General features: G+C 37.3%; 1 protein-coding gene across 7 annotated transcripts in view; it reads right to left on the reverse strand.

Annotated features, from left to right (window-relative positions):
* Positions 1-1,463: 1,463 nt before the first annotated feature.
* The window catches only part of LOC124262711 (serine/arginine repetitive matrix protein 2-like), a 116,068-nt gene continuing 93,871 nt past the window's right edge, over positions 1,464-23,660 (reverse strand). For all 7 annotated transcript variants that reach the window (XM_046697238.1, XM_046697240.1, XM_046697239.1 and 4 more), the window contains 6 exons: positions 16,236-16,771; positions 7,720-7,825; positions 7,107-7,198; positions 6,153-6,299; positions 5,592-5,670; positions 1,464-4,981 (listed from right to left, as the gene is read on the reverse strand). In XM_046697238.1, coding sequence (XP_046553194.1) covers positions 4,788-4,981; positions 5,592-5,670; positions 6,153-6,299; positions 7,107-7,198; positions 7,720-7,825; positions 16,236-16,771 — 1,154 coding nt within the window. In that variant the 3' untranslated portion in view covers positions 1,464-4,787. The remainder of the gene's footprint in view (positions 4,982-5,591; positions 5,671-6,152; positions 6,300-7,106; positions 7,199-7,719; positions 7,826-16,235; positions 16,772-23,660) is intronic.

Raw genomic sequence — 23,660 nt, forward strand, 5'->3', positions numbered from 1 at the left:
TGAGATTGCAACAATGCAAGCAAATCCTGTGAATTTTCTAGAAGCATAAGGTATCAATTCAACTTGCCTCAAATACTTTATGTGAACCTTCCAGTGGCAGTTACTTTCATTTTTTTCATATTTGTCCAGGTCTTTCACGGACAGAGAATAAATTACATCTTAGGTCACCAGTTTAAGTTACAAATGCCCCAAAAGTCATGGAACTAAGTGGGACAAATCAAATCTGATGAGGGTTGAACCAGACTGCAAAACTTTAAGAAAATCCAGAGGGTTTGGGAAACCTCATGGTCATAATAACAAATTACTCTCATCTCAATGTCAGTGAATTTAAGTCCTTGTCATAGTAAGAGTCACCTGTATATTGTGTGTTGGATATATTTATCTGTACAGATACAGCAGAAGCTTCTCAAACAGGCAAGGCATATTATACGGGAGCTTCAATCACTCTACAATCTCGGACAGCAGAAACTGATACTTGTAATGAGAGGCAGCTGGAGAGCGGAATGTGGTTTCCACAAAGGCTTCGGTCAGTTTGAATACTATTTGAACTAAAGATCACCTTAAATGTTGAACTATTCACTACATGTGATCTGGCTGATGTTGAGAAACCGTTTTGATCATTGCTTACATTTTGAAAGTTGGTTCATCTGGCTTTGTAATGGTTTAATTGTAATAAAAGGTCACCGACATTTGGGTGTAATTCTCAACAATCAGATAACACTTTTACAATGTTACTCTCCCTATTCCCCAACTGCAGTAAGATAAAACTCAGCTTTGAAAACATCTCCGAAGTTTGAGATGAGTTTGGGCTTGGGGGTAGACTAGGTTTGGGACGACTTGTAGTCCTAGCATTGTTAGTTGAAATTGTTAAAGTAATTCAAATCCTTCAAATCGTTCATAAGACTTCAACAGGTATGATTACCCCATCAGACAGACCATTCTTCAGTCAATTCAAAGTCCAAGCCCAAACTGGAAAACTGTTGCAATTGGGCAGCTGAATCAGGGGCATAGTTTCTGTAGACCATCGCTGTGACGAGAACTTCAAAGTACTGGATTATGAAGTAAAAGAGGAAAGGTATGTGCAGAGTTAATACCATTTGGGATGAAATATGGGATTCACAGTCAACAGGTTATGAAGGGTTAGTGACAGACTATGTCCTATTCATGTTGGTGGCCTTGGATTCTTGTTGTTGAAAACTTGTGTCTGTCAGCACATACATACATGTCCTTCTCTGACAGCTGGACATCGCAATTATGTTTTTAATCAAAACATGTTACTTTTCACTACATCTAGTTTTCAAGTGAAACCTTCTTGTGCTCATGGTGATAGATTGTCTTGAAAGGACCGACTCAGCATGTATCGTTCCCCCAAGCTGCAGTGATGGATCTGGAATTCTGCTGTCTATGCTGATAAACCTCCCACATCCACTGTCTGACTGACAACATATCACAAAGACCAATTCTGCTCTTTTCTCATTTCACTTTATTCTGACATGCATATCAAACTGCACAATATTAAAAGCTTGGAGATTCATTAGCAAAATACTGTATGTCATTACTTTGTTTCCAAGGCCTTTAATTGATCTTGTATTGTCGTCCAAGTTTTACAGTTTACTCCTTGAAATGTAATCATAAATGTTACTGTCAAAGCTTGCAATGTGAACATGTGAATCAAATAAACAAAGGAAATATGCATCTTTCCCTCAAGAATTTCAAAACCCTTGATGAAAAAAAAAACACTGTACAATTATAAGGCATAGATTCATCCAGTGATGATTTCAGATATGCTGATGACCAAAACAACTGTCAAAGCTAACTGGATATTTCGGGCATGTACTGGATATATTTAGGACATTTTTCAGTAATAATCATTATTTTCAAAAACTCGATAACGTCCAGGCTAAAAAATGGCCCTGTGCCAACATATGGAAACGCTTGTCAACAAATCTTACCCTGTCAGTAACAAATTAGGCAAAGAAATCATCTGTAGATTAACAAAGCCACATGTCACAAACACTGATTAACAATACAAGAATCTACATTCTGTAAGTCTAGTACTTGTAAACCACTTTAACATCACTGTACAAAATTTGGTCACATACTCGATACACATTTTTTTCAATATTCCAGATCTCTGACAGTAAGGATGGTTACACAAGCTGTACCTGTTAGTAATACATGACATATTGGTGTATAGTTTGTCCTGGCCAGTATAACAGGCATCTCCTGTGATCACCACTTTCACATGTATAGGTGGGATAATTAGTTTTAGGTGTCAGTCAAACTGGGATATTCTATGACTTTATTGCAAAACCTATTTTCATAATAAACATAGAAAAACTTTGGGAATAGAAAAATAATGACGTATGTATCTCTTAATTGCTTCTCATTCAGGGTCAACGTATTTTGTGCAGAAATATAATAGTCACTGTTTGGAAGCAATGAACAATTTGGCATGTTGTGTCAAAGCTGTACGCATGCAATGTTATAATGTTCTTTAAATATCTTTGGCTTGTAATAAGCACTGATATTTTCCTTGTATTCAAAATTTATTTTTCAGTTGGACTTGTCAACTATCAATGATCAAATCGCAACCTGAATCTCCCCAAACCAATCAGATAATACATTAATCATTAACATCCATGTAAATTGCAATTAATAACATGAACTGAGGACTTTCATTTGCTAGTACAGTCTATGTGCTTGACAAGCCCCTTGTCACTCCACTTTTGTATGAAACTGAGACATGAAAGTATCATAAATATATTGACTGGTTTAGGTCCCAGTATGTGCAAACTGGAAGGGTTATATGCTCATAATGAAAATATATGTACATTTTACATGAAAATTCAGGATACGTACATGATATTGATTCTCTCTGAGCTTATCTACACAATTTCCATCACATTACTGCTGCTAGGATAATGACACAACCACACAATTCCTGAATAACAATATAGCTGTACTTTGTGCTCAATTAACAAAGTTTTCATGGTCTTGGATTAAATTTTGATTTCAACTTTCTCCAAGGGAATGATATAATTCCTATCAACTGTGATATGATATCAACAACTGTCTTAAAAGGTAAAGGAAATCATGAATTTGGAACTAACAATTACCAAGGGGAGGTAACATTCTGTAAGGAAACTGATCAAAGGGAGGTAACACAGAACACTAAATAGTGAATTTCTTGTGATTAAAGCTGAACAAGACAATAATATGATGGGAATTATTGAGATAATCTTGAGATGTAAGAGCACCTTTAAATAATCATTGCCTATACTGGCATAAATTATTTCATTGTATCAACACTTGCACAATAAATAGAGAAAGTACATGAAAATATGTCTACAAATACAAAACAATAACCAAAAACACTCATTTCTTCAAATGAAATATTGCGCTAGCATAACTTTAAAATATCCCAAATAAATAGTGTTGATATATAGCCCAATCACTGTATGTTAGGTGACAAGAGTTGAGAAACGTAGCAGTCATATTATCCAGATAAAATCATGTTGTGACAGTGGTATATATTGGTAAATATTGACTTAAAGAACATTCCATCAAGTAATATCCCTTTCAGTGCAATGACATATGCATATTTCTTTAGGCAACACAAATAATTCTTACCTATTCATCCAGTATATTTTTAAATGTTAGGCAGTGGGCATGTTATTTCTTCATGTAATTGTTGTTAGAACCTGTTCCAGATATGTATGTACATTCCTGCAAACAGATACTATTCCCATGAACCTATGACAATGTTGTGGCATATTTCATAAATTACAGATATTCGGTAACACATACAGAGATTTTTCTTTCTTTTTGATATTTCAGGACAATAACTTCTTAAGGGAGCTGGGCTGGCATAAAATTGAATAATTAACTAATTACAACTTCAACCTCATCAATATTGTGTCCTTTACGATAACTTTACCCATGTATTTACATGAAGAAAACTAATACATCCCATTCAGGATAGTCGATTTCCTTGGCCAACTAGAAATCTGTAACAATATAATTATCCACCATCATTACTAAGTTTGAATACTGCTATAACAAATGCAAAAAAATACACATCATAATAATAATAATAACAAGGCATATTTCAGGTAAGCATATTCAGCAGATTGCATATGTCGCTAACAAAGTTCCACAATGTGCACCTTCAAAAATTGACTTAAGACAAATTAAACCAAATATATGCACACAGAAACGCACCATCGCAAGTAAATGTTAATGATTGACTTTGGAGCCAAAAGCCTCTCAAATACAAAAGTCCATTTTCACATAGTACAAAGACGAAAGAACAATGATTTTTGTATCATAACACTTGTACCCAATCAAGTACACACTTGTGATTGCATCAATATTTTGAAAATAATTTTGTGGATATGGAACAACTCTGAAAATATGAATATGTTGTTGATTCTGTGATTTCAGCATCCACCAGAGGCTTTTGGCCCAAAAGATCATGAGCGATTTTCACCTAACCATTTCAATCCCAGCTACCCTTACTCCACAAATTCAACTATCTACAATTGTCAACGAAAAAAAGGCACGAAACGTGGAAGTAAGGGTTGCCAGATGGTGACTAGGCAAGACATGAAATATGATTGCACTTGGTATGAATGTACTTGTCAATAAGTATACACTATACCTATGATACTCATTTCCTATATAAATGCCATCTTGTTTGGAAGTCTCATATATTTGGTTACTATACATATGAAGTAGTTGTTGATGTACACAATAATCTCAACAGGAAACAGTTACTCTTCTTGTCATTTTTTTGTGTTTTCGGGCATGTAGATTTCTACTTCCTGGTTCGCCTGCTGCTGTTTCATTGCAGCCCTCTTCTCAGCCAGCATCTTTTTCCTTGCGTCATCTCTAGCTTTTGCGGCAAGACGTGCCTTCTGAACTCTCTCTGGGGAAGACTCAGGTGTGTCTTTTGTTTTCAACCCTTTCCGTTTTGATCCTACAAAACCAAACAATGAATTGTTTACATGTTCACATGTTAGTCTCTTCGTTCAACATTTAGAGACTCATACAAATGAAAACAAAACCACAACTACATAAATATCTGGCTTAAGTTGTTTGTACCAGAATAGATACATACACTGCTCTATACAAGAAATGGAAACTGTTTATAACCAACATGAAAATAAGCCTATCTAAGAACTTTAACATCACTGCGGGCCTAGTGAGTAAGCATGGTTCACCATTCTTTAATGTATATCATTTCAGTGAAGTCCATGAACATGCCCAAGAAACATGATCAGAGGAAATTTGATCACAGGTTTCTAGAATGCCGAAGGGATATAACTCTGCACGATGAATTTCAGGGGCCTTTTACTGGGCACATATGAAGTCATCGTCCATATAAATATCATGCTTCAATTTCCTTTTCATGTGTATTACAGTGCCTAAGAAATGCAAAGAAGCACCTAGCCTATTCAAGGAACTCAGATCCAAGAGATAGTCAAGTACAAATTTCATCATGTATTTGGGACATACTCCTCACCTATCCCCACTGAAAATGTTCAAGAAAGGGTTATATATTATTATTGATAGGGAGGTCTCAGTACCTGGTGTGTGACAGGGTGTGCTTCCCTGAGACAGACTGCCAGACTTTGGACTAGAACTTGCAGAGCTTCTCCGTGATGGCTGAAAATTACATTACCTCTGTTAGACATGAAACAAATGTTTCCATTAAGAAAGTAGTCTCTTGAAACTTAGAACAATCTACCAGTCGCACAGAAACTTTCTTCCACATGATCATAAAGGTATAGACTACACTACACAAAGTGATTCTTCAGTATTAGGCCTGAAACTTACAGTGAAACACTTGTAAATACAGGACAAAGAAAACATAACACATAGTATGAAGTTTATGTCTCTCCTAGAGACCTGACAAGTTGGTGACTGATTGGTGTTTAACATACACTCATCAATATTCCAGCTGTGCCACTTTGGCCAGTAAATATTCAACAAACAGTGAATTAAAACATGAGCAGTGGTCCATGCCATCAGGGCAGTAACATAAAGGCATTAATTCTAGCCTGGAATTGCAAACGGGGAATAAATATGAGATTTCAAAGCTCCACTGGACTGTCTCCATGTATTTGGCTATGAGCGAGACAACTCACTTGTCGTGGAATCTCCTTCCACCCGTTCTGCCGCATCAGCGTAATCTCAGCAAACAAGTCATCTACACTATCCACCTGTATCTTGATCATATCCCAGAATCCTTGCAGATCCTCCCACTTTGTCTCCTTCTCACCTGCCTTGGGGTACTGTCGGGTTAAACACAACAACTCATTTATCCACAAAGACCACATTTGAAACATCTCTTTGCTTTTTCCTCTCTGATGATGTATAAATCAACAGAGTTTTACATCGTAGTCTTGATCATCCTTAAACATATCTACAGACTAGCAAAGATCATTAAAGGAATAATATTACCCTGTGGACTATCTTATTGTCATTAGGTAGATGATAACTTTGTAGCAAATCATTTCTGCAGACAAATCATTATACATGTATACATTTTCTGAAAGTTTCATTCCAAAACAATGGAAGGCAGTGTGAGCATGTATCCATGACTCAGGACAACCATTCTGACCAGCCAATAATCCACAGATAACCTTGAAGACATACATGTCTTTTTCTGGGAACCTACTAGCTGCAGTTGTCAGAGAATGCAAGGGTGGAAGCATACATATCTGAGTCATTACTAATGGCTTCACACTTTGACAATTCACTTTGACATATTTTTAAACTCTCTTTCCTCTGAAACATGTTTATCTCAAAATGAAATAGAACTGTTTAGAGTCTGCCAGTTTAACATGAATGGCCATTTTTACATTGAAAAAGTTGATATAACTCACAAGACAAATAAGCTGAAGGCTATAAATGAATGTTTATTGAATTGAAACCATATTTCTTGTCTTAAAAACCTTTTTCGTACAAGTCTCAAGTTGACATTTTCAATATAAGGACCCCTACTCCACAAAGTGATAGTAGCAAGAAGACAATCATAGTTCCCATACTGTAACATAGATTTATGACTGGCCAGGGCAAGGTGTTGACTGGATACATACCATGTGTTGTGAACACAAGTCCCTGAACTGCTGAAACTTCTGTGTGACTAACAAGTTGCCCTTGCCAACAGCTGCTCGCAATCTGCCCGACACTACAACAAATACACTCAGTGATTAGCATGCGAGAATCATGATGTTAACTGGTTAATATGGGTGTCAAACTGGATTTGATATCCCTCAACAAAACAATAAACCATAGTGCGCATTACGACAAGTTAAAATATTCATGCTGATTTGGGGCATCACTTGCCCTAAGATGAAAGAAACCATCAATTATCTACTTTTCCAATCTTTTAAGAGACCCTAAAGTTTGAACTGTCACAATACTATCGCCATAGCTGTACCTGAATTACGATATTATCATAATTGTGTTTTAATAATCCTACTGTACTGCCATAGAAATCATGCCTTCAATAGTCGCCTTAGGCTTGCATGGTTTGATTATTGTTTAAATCCACAGCAGCCTGTAATTAATTAAATCTGGATCAATGATTGATATTATGAGCAAATATAGAAGCTGCTATAGTATGCTGACAAGCCAAATCAGTGAGCCAGTCATCCCGACCAGTGTAGGTTACTGGGAGCCTGGAATCTCCAGGGGTGTGGTGCATACCTTCCTCTGGCAGTATGTGCTCCTTGAGCTCTGTCTCAGCCTGGTCACACAGGGACTGAAGTCTGTCCTCCTCCAGCTGGGTGGCCTGTAGGAAGTACTCTCCATCCTGCAACACAGACGATGCATACCTCGTCAAGCAAGTCATTCTCAACGCAGCTGGCCATACTACTTAGTCTGTTACATGAACTGGGATATCACATATACAGAGGTCCACACAGTCACGTAAATACTCAAAGTAGTTTTAAGACACTTCTGTGACAAAACAAAATAACTTCACAAAGGATCTGTCACATGTTTTATATAATTAGTCATCACTTAATTTGTCATAATTCACAACGATGAAAAATATTGTGCAATATATTTCACTGGAAAAAATACAACCAAAACAATGCAAGATAGACAACAATGTTAAAAAATACTACAGAATTAATATGAGCCCTTTGTTGTCATGTCGCTGTGACCTCATGTCGGGGTGACTGGGAGAGGATGTCATGGCAGCTGATCAGGGCCACAGCTTCACATGCAGGTGTCAGTGTTTGGTCTCGAGTTGACAAGTACATGGTGTATGTGACATTTGACCCTTTATACCACTTAGATAAATGATCTACTAAATGTGTAAACATACCAGCCACTGAATCATTGTCCGACACTCTCACTGAATCTCAGGGCTGGTATGAATCATCTTGTACGTAAAATGGTCAAATGTGATCAATTTGATAGAAGTTGTGCAGTGTTCAACACTAAATGTTGATTTCAGGGGGTTTTATTATCAGAAACAGGGATGGATACAGCTTTTTGTTTTTCTTTTGTTTTTTGGTTTGTTTGTTTTTTGTTGGGTTTTATTTATTTTATGGGGGGGGGGCACGGCAGACTATTGAAAATGTTTAGGATCCATTTATTCAAACACTGTAGAAGAGAAAACATCCAAGACCCCATGACTAGCTTAATTCTTTACCTTGTTTCTTTCGTATATTGTAAGTCAAATCTCCAATGTATTAGACTGTATAAAACCATTTCTTTGAAGGAATATTATTTCAGTAATTTCTCTTGGTGAACTGAGTTCTAGCATTGTTCAGCCTTGTAGGGAGTAATCATAGTTATTATTTATTACAAATATGACAACCTGACAACTTAACTATCAGTAACAAACACACCTATTATCTGATTGATTATTGATGTGGGAATGGTGACGCTTCAACAGAGCTGTGAGTCATAATTTGAGAGTAAAACACATTTGAGAATCATGACCAGGTGGCTTGGGTACAAGGATATTAACTGAAGTAAACACGAATGCAATGAGAAGTCACACGAGAAACCTTTAAACATTATATATAGATCCAGGCATGTACTTGTACAGTCGGCCACACCCATGTTTTGAGTTATAATCATCTAAATATACCAACTGAATGGATTTGTGCAATGCAAACATATTTTTAGCATCTATTCAAATACATTTCAAGCCTAGCTAGTTTTGTTTGTTACTAAAAGTAAAATCAACAAAAGGTTGATCTGAAAAGGGGGATAACTCTTTTACCCCTCTACAGCAGCAGCTGTTTTATACTAAGACTCAAAATGTCTGTTTTTTTCCAATTTACAGCAGGAAGAACAAACAAGCACAAATATCTATCATAAGATAATTAAAGAACGAATAAACTTTGTTTTTTTGTACATTTTTAACCATTACATATGAAAGACTTGTGGTTACCAAATTCATTCTTAAAAACTTGTGGTTAATTAATACTGAGCGATTAAACGTTGCCAAAAAGCCGTCTGCTTCACTCTCGCCCACCAACGAAACCATACAGAGGTTACGTAACTTTGTCGCCAGAGCACTGCAGCGAACCGGAAGTGACGTTATGTGAGGAAGGATTTTCAGTCAGTTGTATATAAAGTGTGTAATAAGCTCGTCATTTTGCTGATTTCTCGACGTTTTTGAGTATGTTTTGACATTCACTGAGAATTTATGAACATATTTAAACATAAATAGTTATGTTACTACAAATGTATCAAATTTTACTGTCTAACAAAACTGAAGAATACAATTATACCTATAATGGATAAACTTTAACGCAAGTACACAAAAATCAAGACTTTAACCAGGTTTTTATACCTTAACTTACAAAACTAAGGGCCCAGAGAACCCTTGTTACAAATTTCAAGGATTCCTGGGTCTTCACTTGAAATATGAGGGTCTTGTGTAAGTAATAGGTAGCATACTGCTACTGTACAAAATGATTTTATAATGAATTTGATTACATAACCTTTATTGTTCTTGTCAAGAATTTGGTTCTGTGAATATCATTGTATGGATGGAGTACATGTTTTCTGCATCCATTCAATACGTTTGGGTGAAGAAGATCTTTCTTTCTGCATCAAGTAAAGCTCAGCTGAACTCATCAATCTATCCACAAATGAAAATACAGCGAACAGCTAGAATCCCACTGCTGGAATGTCCCTGTTCCCGTGATGTTGCGTCAACCAGGCATTTCCAGTCAACATCAAACATTCCAGACAACCATCCACACAATAGCGTTTTGTCTTCATCACAAGGCACAGCTGCGCATATCACAGGCTTCGATTCACTTATGTTCAAATATGAGTTCGATCTAGCAGTCAATAATTACACAACCAACTTCAGATCAACACACTGAATTTCAAATGGATCCCAAATGCCCAAGTACAGTGCCCAAGTAACATGACCTTTTAATTGGAGAATGCCAGTCAAATTGTATTATCAAATACAACATACTCTATCAAATGTGGTCAAAGGTTGTAGAATGAAGGAGATTCTCTGCTTGCATGACCTGTGTTTGTATTAGCCTGTTAATAAAGACCCTGAGGGGGTGAGGAGTCAACACAAGTGCTTGGACTTGACTGACCCCTGGGTCACATAGTAGGGGACTCCAAGACCTGTTGTTCTCCTCCTTAGTGTGCGACCCTCACAGGTACATGCCTTATCTTCCTATCAGGCCCAGACACATTCCTCCCATTAATAAGATTGTATAAAACCACTCACTCACTAACATGTTGTGACAAAAATTAGGATGAGTATGGTACCATGGTCAGCATACCATAATGAAACTTAAATTGATGACAAAGCAACAATGTTGACCAGTATTATTTTTAGATACCGTATTTCCTCCATTAAGCACCGGGTCTCTATTAAGCGCCGGAGATAAAGTAGTGCTTTAAGATATAAGCACCGGGCCTCTAATAAGCGCCGGGTCTCGCCGGGTATAGACCTTTGCATTTTTTCGCAAATGCATTCTCCCTTGGTCTAAAAATAAATATATTAAGGAATGGTCCCTTAAATGATGGACATAATGAAGGCTTTGTACTCATCCCCGCTTTTAAAAATACAGGGTATTTTAATAAGCTACTGGCCTCTAATAAAGCGCTGAGGAGGTCCGTTGAAAATAAAGCCAGAGGCCCTTATTAGAGGAAATACGGTATATTGTGCAGATATAGTTGATTCAACCACCAGCTGAACCAGTAAGTATTGAACAGACTGAATCCTATATCCTGTCATTCAGCATACCAGTACATCGTAGTCTGTCTCACAGTCCCTAAACCACATTATTTTCCCTACTGCCTAGCCCTCCCAGCAATGCTAAAGCTCTAAATGAAGCAACTTAAGATTTCCTCAGGTTCTGAATTTCCCATCTCACTTGGGCTCCTTTTCAATTTAAATGTTACTATCAAAATTTTATATATTCAAAGACTAATCATTTTAAGCATTAGTCTACAGAGCCACGGTGCACCAACTGAGCCTTAATCAACACATTGTAGCCTCACAAAGAAGCAGGACTAATCCCTGGCCACACAGGCTTCACATCCACTTCTCATCAGTACAATAGGGATCTACATTAAGACTTACAGTAGTGTACCATAAAGCCTTGTACATAAGCCAACACAGGTAATTATTCTACACAGACCCTTGCTGACTCACTCAACCAATTTCTACCAACATGTCCCCTTGAAATCAAAGCCTAAACATGTACCTGTCTTCACTCATAAGCCGAAGGTATTCGACGTACTTCCTCGCACTACTACACATTGTTCCCTGTTGATGTTTGATTTCCTGCATGATAAATATTTGCACTACTCATAGGTGAACTAAGTAGAAAGTCAAGCCTAGGTGAAGTATTCATCAGCCAAAATATATATGTGTGGTTTGGAAACTATGTTAATTGTCTATAAAGCTGGTAATAGATCGAAGGCTGATCTCTGTAGTGCCTGTATTGTCATATCACAGCGTTTTAAATAAATGTTGGTTCTTGGGGGCCTTGAACTGTCTGTTATCATATCTTATTGTAAGAACTCTTACATAACTATTATGACAATCACCCTATTGTCAAATTTTCAGTATTATCAAGTTTTCATTATGTTTCATCAAATTGTATAACATTTGAGAAACATGGAATCGCAAGGTCTGGTGAGAAAATTACAAACTGCTCTTTCCCAGGCAGACATGGAATTACAATATCCTTTTAACAGAAAGATTTTGAACAATCATAATGTACCAGTAATAGAGATTTGCACTGAATTTGATAACCATTTCTATCATCACCATCACAACACAAATATATCTGTAACATATACAGTGTTTTATAACATGGTAACAGTTATTCTGAATAATACCATCATCCGGTTTCCATGGATACTTGAGGAGGTGAGAAAACATCAGTTGTGTAAGGAGTGTTGATGCTGCATGAAGCCAACATGGCTAGTATCTAAATTTACAGTAGCATCAGTGTACACAGGTCCATGCAAGAGGAAATCATTTCATCTAAAACAGAACAAGACTGCCACTTCTAAATCAGTCCTCTTAAAGATGAATACATACAACTGAAACCTAAGAAAATATTCGGCTATCAGTAATCCGGTTTATAATACAAATTCTAACCAAATGAGGAGGAGACATGATGGGCAAATGGTTACTGAAGTTACAGCTTTAAAATATAACACTAGTATATGGAATAGAAGTTTTAGATTCAAACCTTGTATTCAATTTTTGACAAAACTACTGGTATTTGTCTCTGTATACAAAAAGATGAAGTCATATAAAAGCAAAAACATTCAAACTGATCATGCGTGTTTGTTTCACCTGGTATCAAGTTGTTTTCACCACATGATGGGGTCTGTAAATATTTTAACCTGGGCCAGACAATCTAGTGACTGACATGAAGAGCACAAATCAATTCAACTGGGACACAATGACATGCCTAGCCACTGCTTCTATTAGCCCCTCTTATGGAAAAAACAAAAAAAACATGGGTTGCTAGAGACAAATTCAAACCTGGACCTGATAATGGAAGGACATGTTATGCAACTGTTCCATGGCAACAGGTTGACAACTCTGTCCATAGTTTCCAACTAACTTTGCATTACATTAGATGCTTGATTGGCATTTTAGAAGATGATATTTGATGAACATAGAGATTTTTTCTGGGTTACATCTTCTTTTTATTCTCGAGTACCCTACCCTCGTCACTGTTCCCATGTATAAAGCATAATTTCTATGTATACACTGCTATAACTTTACATTCTATCCATTTATAAATACGTCTCTGTACATTTCTAAATCAATCAACAATTTGGTATAAGTATCTGCACAGTTCTAAATTGATCCATTAATTTTGCAGTAAACGACATCTTATATATTCATAATAACATGTATTCTATTAGCCATGTCATCTGTATCTATTGACCACCACATTTTGCGTCGGCATAGCATTGTGACGTCATAAGCATTGTGACGTCACGGCCAGAGTTAACATTTACTGTTCAGTTTTACCTGATGATGGGGCCAGAACAAGCCCTGAAACGTTGCAATCGAGAATAAAAAGAAGATGTAACCCAGAAAAATTCTCTATGTTTGCATTACATGATCTGAATCATTACTTGTTAACATTTAGGATAACATACAGTGTTCTTTTACCAGTTTCAGATCAGGCATAGGTGACAGCTTACATGGGAATTCAAATGTAATCAATGTCATATGTTTCAGAAAGTCCCACAGCAGTTCAGTATAAATAAATATATATTACTGTTTGTTTTTTTCACTGGTCGTATATATCCAACTCCAGAGTTCTCTTCAGAGTGATAGTAATATTTCGCATTACAACATTGAGTGAAAACAAAAGACATAGAATTCATACAGATGTTGACCTACAGATTATCCAGATCGCAGATACTCCCTATATTAAGTGGTACATTTTGTTAGCAAGTGCAGCAGAATACTGCCCCATCATGTAAATATAAGGTGGGATGCCTCGCCTGAAGGCCAGGAGGTGTGTGATGATGTGTGAGTCACTCAGTCAGTCAACAGTACACCTGCACCATCAGCTGGCCTGCAGCATGACTAACTGCACAGCTCACTTAAATGTGTTGCCAATCTTTGTTTATCGGCAGTACTAAAATAGATCATAACCATTGGATACGTTTAATATTTGCACTAAATTCTGTCAAACTATCATGGGATAGAACTGCTTTCCGGTAAGTTGAACATTGATATCCAAGACAATGGCATTGAAATATTGGTTATAGGATAAGAATGTACTGAAAAACATTATAATATAATAAGAATGAATAAATATATTTAGATATTTTTATCCAAATATTTATGATTAGGAATAAACAATTCAGTGAGAAACTGAATAAAATCAGCATTTTTTTTGTATTTATGTATTGAGTATGCGCTGAGCTAACCTTTTTCATTTCTATCAAGAGAAACAGCATTTTATGAAAATGGCACACACGTCAACATTTAAATCGTCTTTATCAATGACATCAATAATTCTTCTTGTGAAATATGATTAAATATTAATAATTGATACTTATGCTGAACGAAAACTCAAAATTATCAACCTCATTTGAACAAAATATCACCATACATATCAAACAATATATCAGGGAGATAATTCGCCAAGTCAGCAAATTGTTTCCCAGTGAGCAGTTATATTGACAATATTGAACAAGACCATATATTTGCCATTTGGTTTGGCAAACAGATTCAGTCAATATTTCTTCTGTCGTTACTTCCTACTCATAAATCCAATGTATGAGTTGTCCACTACTGGTCTAGGTTTGTGTAACATCAATACCAGAATACCCACTGTGACTTGTACACAGCTGAAGCTAAGCACTGACTTATAGTCCCATGACTCAACATAATGGGGGGAAAGTATCATCTAAGCTGGTGGCAATAACTAAACATTCCCTTGATAGTTTGGCAGGTAAATGTTGGTATTTATGTGATAATCTAACAAGACAGAAACAATCTATACACGACATTTTCTGGAGAAAAAGGCTGGTGATTCTCTTACAAAGTTATAAAAGACAGCACTCAAAAACTGTCAGCAATAATTTCTGATGGGAGTGAGAGAGGTATCTGATTAGACATCACATAGAAGAGTATTACAGCTATATGTTTAGTACTAGGTCAGGCAATGATACTCATTTATAGAGAATCAGGTAGCATAGAATTTTAGTAATTTTTGCAGCCTTTTTATGTAAGCGGTACTGGTAACTGTGCTCATAAATTATACTCAAGTTGAGACCAAAACTATAACTTCTGTATCAAATTTTCACTCAGAGCTATCACAGAATCCCTTCTACAACAGAAATGGGCTAAACAAATATGTCCACAATGTCTGATATCAATTATATCTAATCTGAGTCACTGTTATCAGGAAGGAAGTCACTGTGCTCAGTTTTGCCTGTTATTATCCAGCAAGGGCAGATAACTCAAGACAAATTTCCCAGGACAGGGCTACCATCATGTCTGTAACAAGTGCACATTGTGTAGAGTGTAATAATAAGGTTCCAGGGTGTTTTCCTGGTCCGTTACACCACTGTGGTATAGAGCAGTGAAGTAGGTATTGATCTCAATGGTTAGTATGAATCACAGGAGAAATATGAGGCACTCGCTCTAGCCTACAGCACAATCTGAAGCATGGTAAACATAGCCAAAGAAAATGGAACTTGCTGAAATCATAATGTCAGTCTGTGCTAACATTTTGTTAGTTCACCAGCTGAAATTGTCTCTTGGCATGAGGAGATTGTATCATGATAATATTGGACTATTTTTAGATGACTGAAATGGAATCAGGATCAAACATTCCTACTGGATAGAGGCTTCAAACTTGCGGCTGGTGTCGCAGATAATGTTGTTTTAGGCAATTAATATGAATCCAACATCCTAGATGCAAATACCTGTATCAAATGTGTGTTCTTATTAAATAGCTTATGTCTGGACTTACTTGAGCACTTTTTTCTTATATAACAGACATCCTAATCCTTGTAATGCTAGATGTCAAAAATCAGCTTTAAACTGATACCTCTGAGTTTTATCCAAGTCCAGTCAGTCAGAGCACCTTGACTTTACTATACATAAATATCATCATCCACATGAAAATACAAACCTATCACAGAAAGTAATCCAATCTGTTTTAGCATCCACTGATGACCCTGAAATGAAAGCACCCAGGCAGAGATGTGCCACATAAACCCACCTTGATCTTATCTCCTGTGGGATGCACTTGACCATGTCCATTTAGTATAGTTCCATTTTTAGTCGACTGTCCATTGGCCACAAGAGGGCTCTGCAGTGACTGTCCAAGAGCTGACCGCAAACACTCATCACGAGTCCTGTCCCCACTGGGACTCTGTACGGATGGCATATCCGGTGAACTTGGGATTGAGCGGAGGGACGATGTACTAGAAAAAGGGGAACGCTTCTCTATGTTTTTATAGGAAGAGTACTGACTGTATCGGCCATAGCCGCTAACTGCACAACTTATTTTCAAATACGAAGGTTTCCGGTTGGGGTCTTGTGGGGAGAGGTCCCAGGAGTTGGTAAGTGATGGTGACTTAAGGTCAGGTATGGCATTCTCCTTGTCACTCTCTGTCAGAACATTGTTCAGGGATCCCTTGTCTTTGCCTCTGTTGCTCGAACTGGTGTCCGAAAGTATGGTCCCTTCCGAAGACTCCTGGCCTATCACGGCCTGTCTGGAGCTTGTAGACTGGCTGAGGAGGGACGGTTCACTTGCTGGAAGAAGAAAGGATACAGTCAGAAACAGTACCTCTTACAAGCAAATACTGGAGTGTATAAGATCAATGAATGTCTAACAGCTGTTGGTATCCATGTACCTATGTTTTTAAAATATAAGGAAAACCTCTTACACATGTTTAGACATGATGTTTCTCAACCTGACATACAAAACTGCACATCATATAGTGAACACTCGAATAATGGGATGATAACACAATATTTTCAAGCATACAAACAACCAAAACTGAAACAACAGTGACTCAACTTCCCACACTGAATCATTGTAACGGAGATGTTTAATCTCATGATCAAGTAACCATGTCCTTGTACAGATGTACGAACACCGGTGAGAGGTCTGACGCTGCCCAATACATCCCTGTAGTCTAAACAGGGTGGGCACACTTACATACTTGAGACACTAGATACACAGATATACCATCTGCTCTCACTTCCTGGTCACAAGACACTGCCATACACTCCGTATTAAACACATTTACTGACCCTTTGTATTGTTTTGGGTTCGTTAGAATCCATAATTATGATTCACAAAGTATCACCAACATACAAATTCTTTCCTTAATAGTTTAGCTGTTGCAAGAACTGTTTAGAGCAGCAATGTTCCAGCTTGTAAACATATAAGTATATATGACTGCTGTGGCATTCAATACTCCATGCAATTGTAGTATCATAGCACAGGATCAACATCAAGTCTGACCATCAAAACCATTGCTGTTGGTGACCTATCTTAATCTGTTCTAATCCAGAATCCACACATGGTGATACTTTTAGTGTTGTGTTAACTACGGTAATGATCCTTCCCTGCCTCTTCATGTTGGAATCTGCTAGGAGCGGCTTATGCGACATGACCTCCAGATGGGGGATGGAATTAGCTGGGTCAAGTGATGTCACCAGACAGGCCAGAAGACATTGGGTAGGCTCCAGCACACATGTAACACTTTGTGTTGTCAGTTACCACATCCCAGAAGGAAAACAGCGCACTGAATACTCAACATGCACAGCATTATATATTCAAGGCAATATTTCAGAATTTTGTCACCACTTCCTGCTTAGGCCCAGATATCACCCATTTCTTTACCTTTCTTAGTTGACCTCAGATACAGAAATAAGGAACATTTTAGCAGGTAATACACCATCGCATCATGAAGATTTGGGGGTTTTCCATTTGTTTATTGAACTAAGCTTTTTTTCATAAAGGGGAACTTCCACAATATCACTTAATTTAATATTTTAAACATTGAAGACATATTTCACACAATTATATTTGTACTTCTAATGCATATGTGTTATGGGAGACAGGACAAAAGGTGGGAGAGGACAACAGAATCAAATCTAGTTATGTACAAACAAACCAAGTATCAGCTAACTATAACATTGGTGAAATCATAACTCACACCAGTACATACATGGCATTTGGCATATTCCTTTTATCAATACACAAAACTAAATCTGTTTACCAGCTGTCTAACTGTCTAGATGAACAGCCATGGATGTCTCATAAACATCCAGTTCAACCTTGCATACGCCTACCCTGAATATTATAGCTCTATATTTAACTACATTCTGGAATTTATGCAGAGCAAGGGAGAACCAGAAACAAATCATTACTCATACCTTGTTTCTATTGAATGATACATAAACATCACAATCAATGTCCAAAAGCATTTCATGAAATTACATAACACTGAAGAAATATCTTGACATATTTTCCCCAAATTCTTTAACTATTTCCAACCATAGATAGAGCCACAGTTCCATCAAACACCTCAAAGTGTATTGTGTAAATCACATCAGTATCTGCTCATGGTTTAAAACTGCATACTATTGTTAATGTCTGGAAATAGTATGCCCAAATTTGAAATTATTTTCAACCTGCACAAGGCACTAGTATGGGTATGTACCTTCCTGCCACTGCACCATCGCAGCACAGCTTGTATTTACTCCTAGTCTGTACAGTATGTCCACAGGGTCCATGCCTCTTGTTATATACACACATACACACTGAGACAAGTCTGGGCCTCCTGCCCTCACACAGCCAAGTGTGGGGATTATACTTAGATGGAGTGATAATCACTCAGTCATGTACAGCCCTTTGTTGTGCAACCTAAACAATGCTACCTGTACACCAGACAAAAGGCATTGTAGGCACACAATGGGTATTTAGCAGTTCCATAATGACCATGCAAATAGCTCAATCTGTCCACAGCTTTGCAGTGATTAGGCCCTGGTACTTGTGGGAAGAATGAGATTGGACTGACAGGAGAGCTCCAGCAGATTATATGAAGCTGTATGAGTACTGGTATATTTTGTGTGGTACCAAATGAAAAAAGAATTTTTAGACTCTTTATCATAGACAGGGAAAGTGTTTCGGAATGTTTATTTCGACAATCTTCAATACAAATGTTAGAACTGATAAGATATAAATATTAAATCTGAAGTGGCGTATTTCAAGGATATGAAATTTCGATCTAGAAACCAATCCTGAAAGTCAGCTTCCTCACTGTGAAAAAAGCCCACTCTCTTCCTGGTTGGTTGTGAGAATGCCAGTATTGTGAGTGCCCTTCACACAGCCAGTTGGTGGAACACACATATATATAGCTGAGGGAAGCAAAATAGAGCTTCACAAGTGTAACCAACACCATCGTTCTAGCATCTGTACAGCAAACACGGATATTGCATCCCACAGCCTCACTACAGCCTATTCTTGGATGATGCATGTTTATAGATCTCATGTGTTGTGAGTAGAGTAAACCAAGTGTATACCAATCCTTCACCCACAGCCTTTAACATCTCTCTGACTTCCCTCTCAGTTATAACAGTGTTCTTTTAAATGCTCACTGTAAACCTCGAAGAATATTTCAATCAATATCATTCTGAGAGTTAACTTCACAACATCTCAATTAATTCTAAACCATCTTCATGTATTTATATAAAATCAAAAGCCACAACTCTTGAATATCATGAAAAATGAAAAATGAAAAAGGATCTAAAATGCAAATACCAAAACGTCTACCAAACAATCAAAACAGGCAGGCAGTCAGTTTGTCATTATAGGCAACCAACATATTTTAGGAAGTCATATATTCAATTAATCCAGTAATTTGGAAAATATTCATTTCACAGGTTTACAGATTTAAAAATACATGTGAACCAGTCTTTTACTTCAATATAAATTGCTATGGTCTAGGCCTGTTTTCTGGTGCATGTACTTTGGGGGAAATGTCTGAAATTCCAGAAAACACATCAATACCAATGTTGTGTTACAAGCAGTCCTATTACTGACCAGGCATGGCTTACAGTGGCTTTCTGTAATGTCAAAAGGCCAGCTACACACCATTGCAGCATGTCATGCTGTAGAATTACCCAAAAGTAATCACAGCTATTTACAGAAACTCTGGAAATGCCATCTAACAGATGGTTTCACAGTATCCTTGGTAACCCATTTATGTCACAGTGCTGGAAAACGACATACCACAAAACACTGTTTTTGTAGATATTTTTGGAACAATGGGTAACATGACAAGATAGCTCCAGCTAGAGGCAAGCTGCAAGAAATCAGTAATGTTCAGAAAATTGAGGTCTATTCTATATACTATTCAAATACTGTACTGACCAAAGGCAGAAGCAGCTAAAGTGAAAAACTGTTACTTCCATCATCTTCATCCTCACATCTAGGAAAACAGTAGCAAATGTCATATTACAAAACCCCAGATTTAATCCACATCTCTGACACACATTAAGAGAAGGCAGTTTACCTGTATCCTCAAAACACCATTAGAAGGTCACCTAACCAAGTAACCTACTATAGGTGAAAGGTACCACCCCATCACATCCAACTGACAAAGATAACTAGCAGCTATAGCACAATGACGTTCCAGCTGGTGTATGTTCTAAAGACTATCTGGCCCAGTCATGCACACCGGTCTAAGTACATATGCTACTTACGTCTCTCCTTATAAGACAGCCTCAAGATACCACCACAAACAATGTTTATACCTGTAATCAACACAATTAGTCTGGCTAATTTTATGGTAACCACAATATAATCTATGCTCATTATGTTTAAATCTGTGAAAATGTTTCAGTGATTTCCTGGAATACTGCCAATACAATGATGCTGATTTGATACATCACAATTCAAAGTTGTATCATGATACAAGCAATGCTTCAAATTTCACAAATTTTTTTCACAAGGGTATAATTACTTTCATATATTCAGCTGACTACATCACGATACCTACATCAATATCCTGACAGCCCTATGTGAAAGTAATTTCTTATTACATGACATGATTCATGAATACTCAAACTGTGTCAACAATGGGAATGAACACAGACCCAGATCTAGTGTACTTATCAACTAACAGGTGCTTGGGAGGGTGGTGTCCTATTATATTGCTGGAATATTGCTAAAAATGGTGTAAAACCAACTCACTCATTGAAACTGAATGTGCACACCAAAGTGCATGATGTTTTAAGGCTCCATGACGTGGTTGATTGTGTGGCATATCCTCCTAAAATACATGCATCATGTTAACTCCCATGTATCATCATGAGACGCAGACTTTAAATAGATCCCAGCTGCCTATGGTTGCCAAAATACACAATAAAGTCACTTTGATGGTTAGTCTTGGTGACCTGAATATTACTCATACTATCACCATAACCGGCAATCAGGCATCCAAGACTACAGCTGTAGGCCACCATACATAATGTGTATCTTAGAGAAACTCTAGTGTCATACAAGAGCTGGTAGTGACACAGACTGCAGATACAGGGCGGGCGGCTGGTGACCAACAGTCACATGCTGGCCTATTTGTGCCTCCTGATTGGTACACACCGGTCTTGAAGGATATCCTGTATCAAAGGGTGGGCATGCATGTATAACCTTACAGATAACAATGTCGGTAGATAGGTTGGTATGTAACTGATTTACTTATCTATACATACCTATATTTATTTATGAGATTAAGTGATCTCAGTAGCCATGAATTAATGTGTAAGGTATGTGAATGCTATGAGAAGCCAACATACAAAAACATGTTTTGAAAAGCTTGTTGAGATCTCTAATAGAAATGGAAGTCTATTTGTAAAATAGCAAAATGCTACAATAACATGATAAAGTAAATAATGAAAGAAAGAGTTTAACTTTATAATTATTAATTTGTTATGATACATATCTGAAACTATACACAAAAAAGTATCATGGCTAACTAACTGCAAAGTATGTAAACAACTCAATTTGGCACTGACGTTATCCTACTTTTACTAAGCAGATTCTACAGAGGCACACAAAGCTTCATCCAATGCATGCGAATCATGAACACAGACACGCAACTATTGCCAAGGTGTGAGATACATGACTAGACTATCAGAAACCTGCCACACCAGGTCATGCTCATCACTGCTCTCAGAAGTCTAGATAAAGATCTCCACAAGGGAGAAAACCAGGGCTTAGGTTATGCAGAGAAGTTAACAATAAGTTCACACATGATACAGCCAAATAAATATATTTTCAAGAATTGATGAAAATGATGAGTAAAGTATCATCAACTTTCAAAGCCAAATAACTAATACATTAGTATGTGCATCATTTGTATTGTACACACCACAGCTTTTGTATTGTACACACCACAGCTTTTGTATTGCAGGAAACGGGAACGGGAACATGATCATATTCAGTTTCCTTGCAGTCTGCTTCTGCAGACATGGCCTTTGTTAAATATAACACCACTGACAAACTTTGTTCAAACCAATTCCTGGTGTGACAATGTCACAACAACCTTGTATAATTCAGGATATTATATCCACAGAGGCTCAGCATGTAACGGTGATCTGTCTACACATATCATAACACAGCTTTTATTTAATGCTAACCATCACTCTTTAACCATTTCCAAATGTCTTTGAAAACATACAAGTGAATGAACAAATAAACTCGTTTTTTCATCTTTGACAAAACAGTCTGGACCCAGTATCATTTATTCATGAATGAGGTCAGACAATTTGATTAGCATGTTGTTGACGCATCAGTGAGTTCTTCTATCATCTTGTGTTTACAAAGGACATCCATAACCAACCAGCCAGCCCTGCTGGTCTACAACTGTAGACCTAGTTTTTACACAAGTACTGCTACTCCTCCAATGAAACTTAACATCAATGGATGTCAGAGTGATGTCGCAGAAAGCCTGAACTGACTCAGATGTAGATGTTTAGCACAAGCAACAAGTAGAGCGCTGTCAGACAAACTCATTAAGTGTGTCCGGTTTTCCACAGCTTTGAACCCATTATTCAGTTACATCAGGACATGTCAGCCTAATGTGGAGGATATGCCAAAGAGACACAGGCTGTACACAAGTCTGTCAGGCTAACCTGCCATTAGTCCTGTAGTGTCAGTCAGTAATCCAAGATCATACATGTACCCAGCTGAGCTCTCTATATCATACTCACTGTGAATATACGGATGTACCTGCTCTTTGTAAACCTCTACAAACATTTTCCACAAGTTTCTTTCCTTAACCTCCATTCTGGTAAAACACCTTAAACCAACTGGCAAACCAACTGCACTAATGACTAACCACAGCCGATATCTATAAAGCAAATAGACCCATCCTACTTTGAAATTCAAAAATGTTCTATGTCACGTGAGCGTCATTCAATGTTTTCATACCCGCCTACATAGTCCGATATCATTCATTCATCATATATCCTGGGATAGGTGTCGGGTTGAAGGTAGTACCGACACCCCAAACAAAAACAACATTCTTGTACTTGAGTGAGATATCAATAACTTGACATCATAGGCAAACATTTCATCTTCCTCATTCGTATCAAACATACATAAAACATTCACAATGTGCCAATAGAC

The sequence above is a fragment of the Haliotis rubra genome, unplaced genomic scaffold, assembly GCF_003918875.1.
Source record: "Haliotis rubra isolate DU_JTF1 unplaced genomic scaffold, ASM391887v1 Scf85, whole genome shotgun sequence".
NCBI lineage: Eukaryota > Metazoa > Mollusca > Gastropoda > Lepetellida > Haliotidae > Haliotis > Haliotis rubra.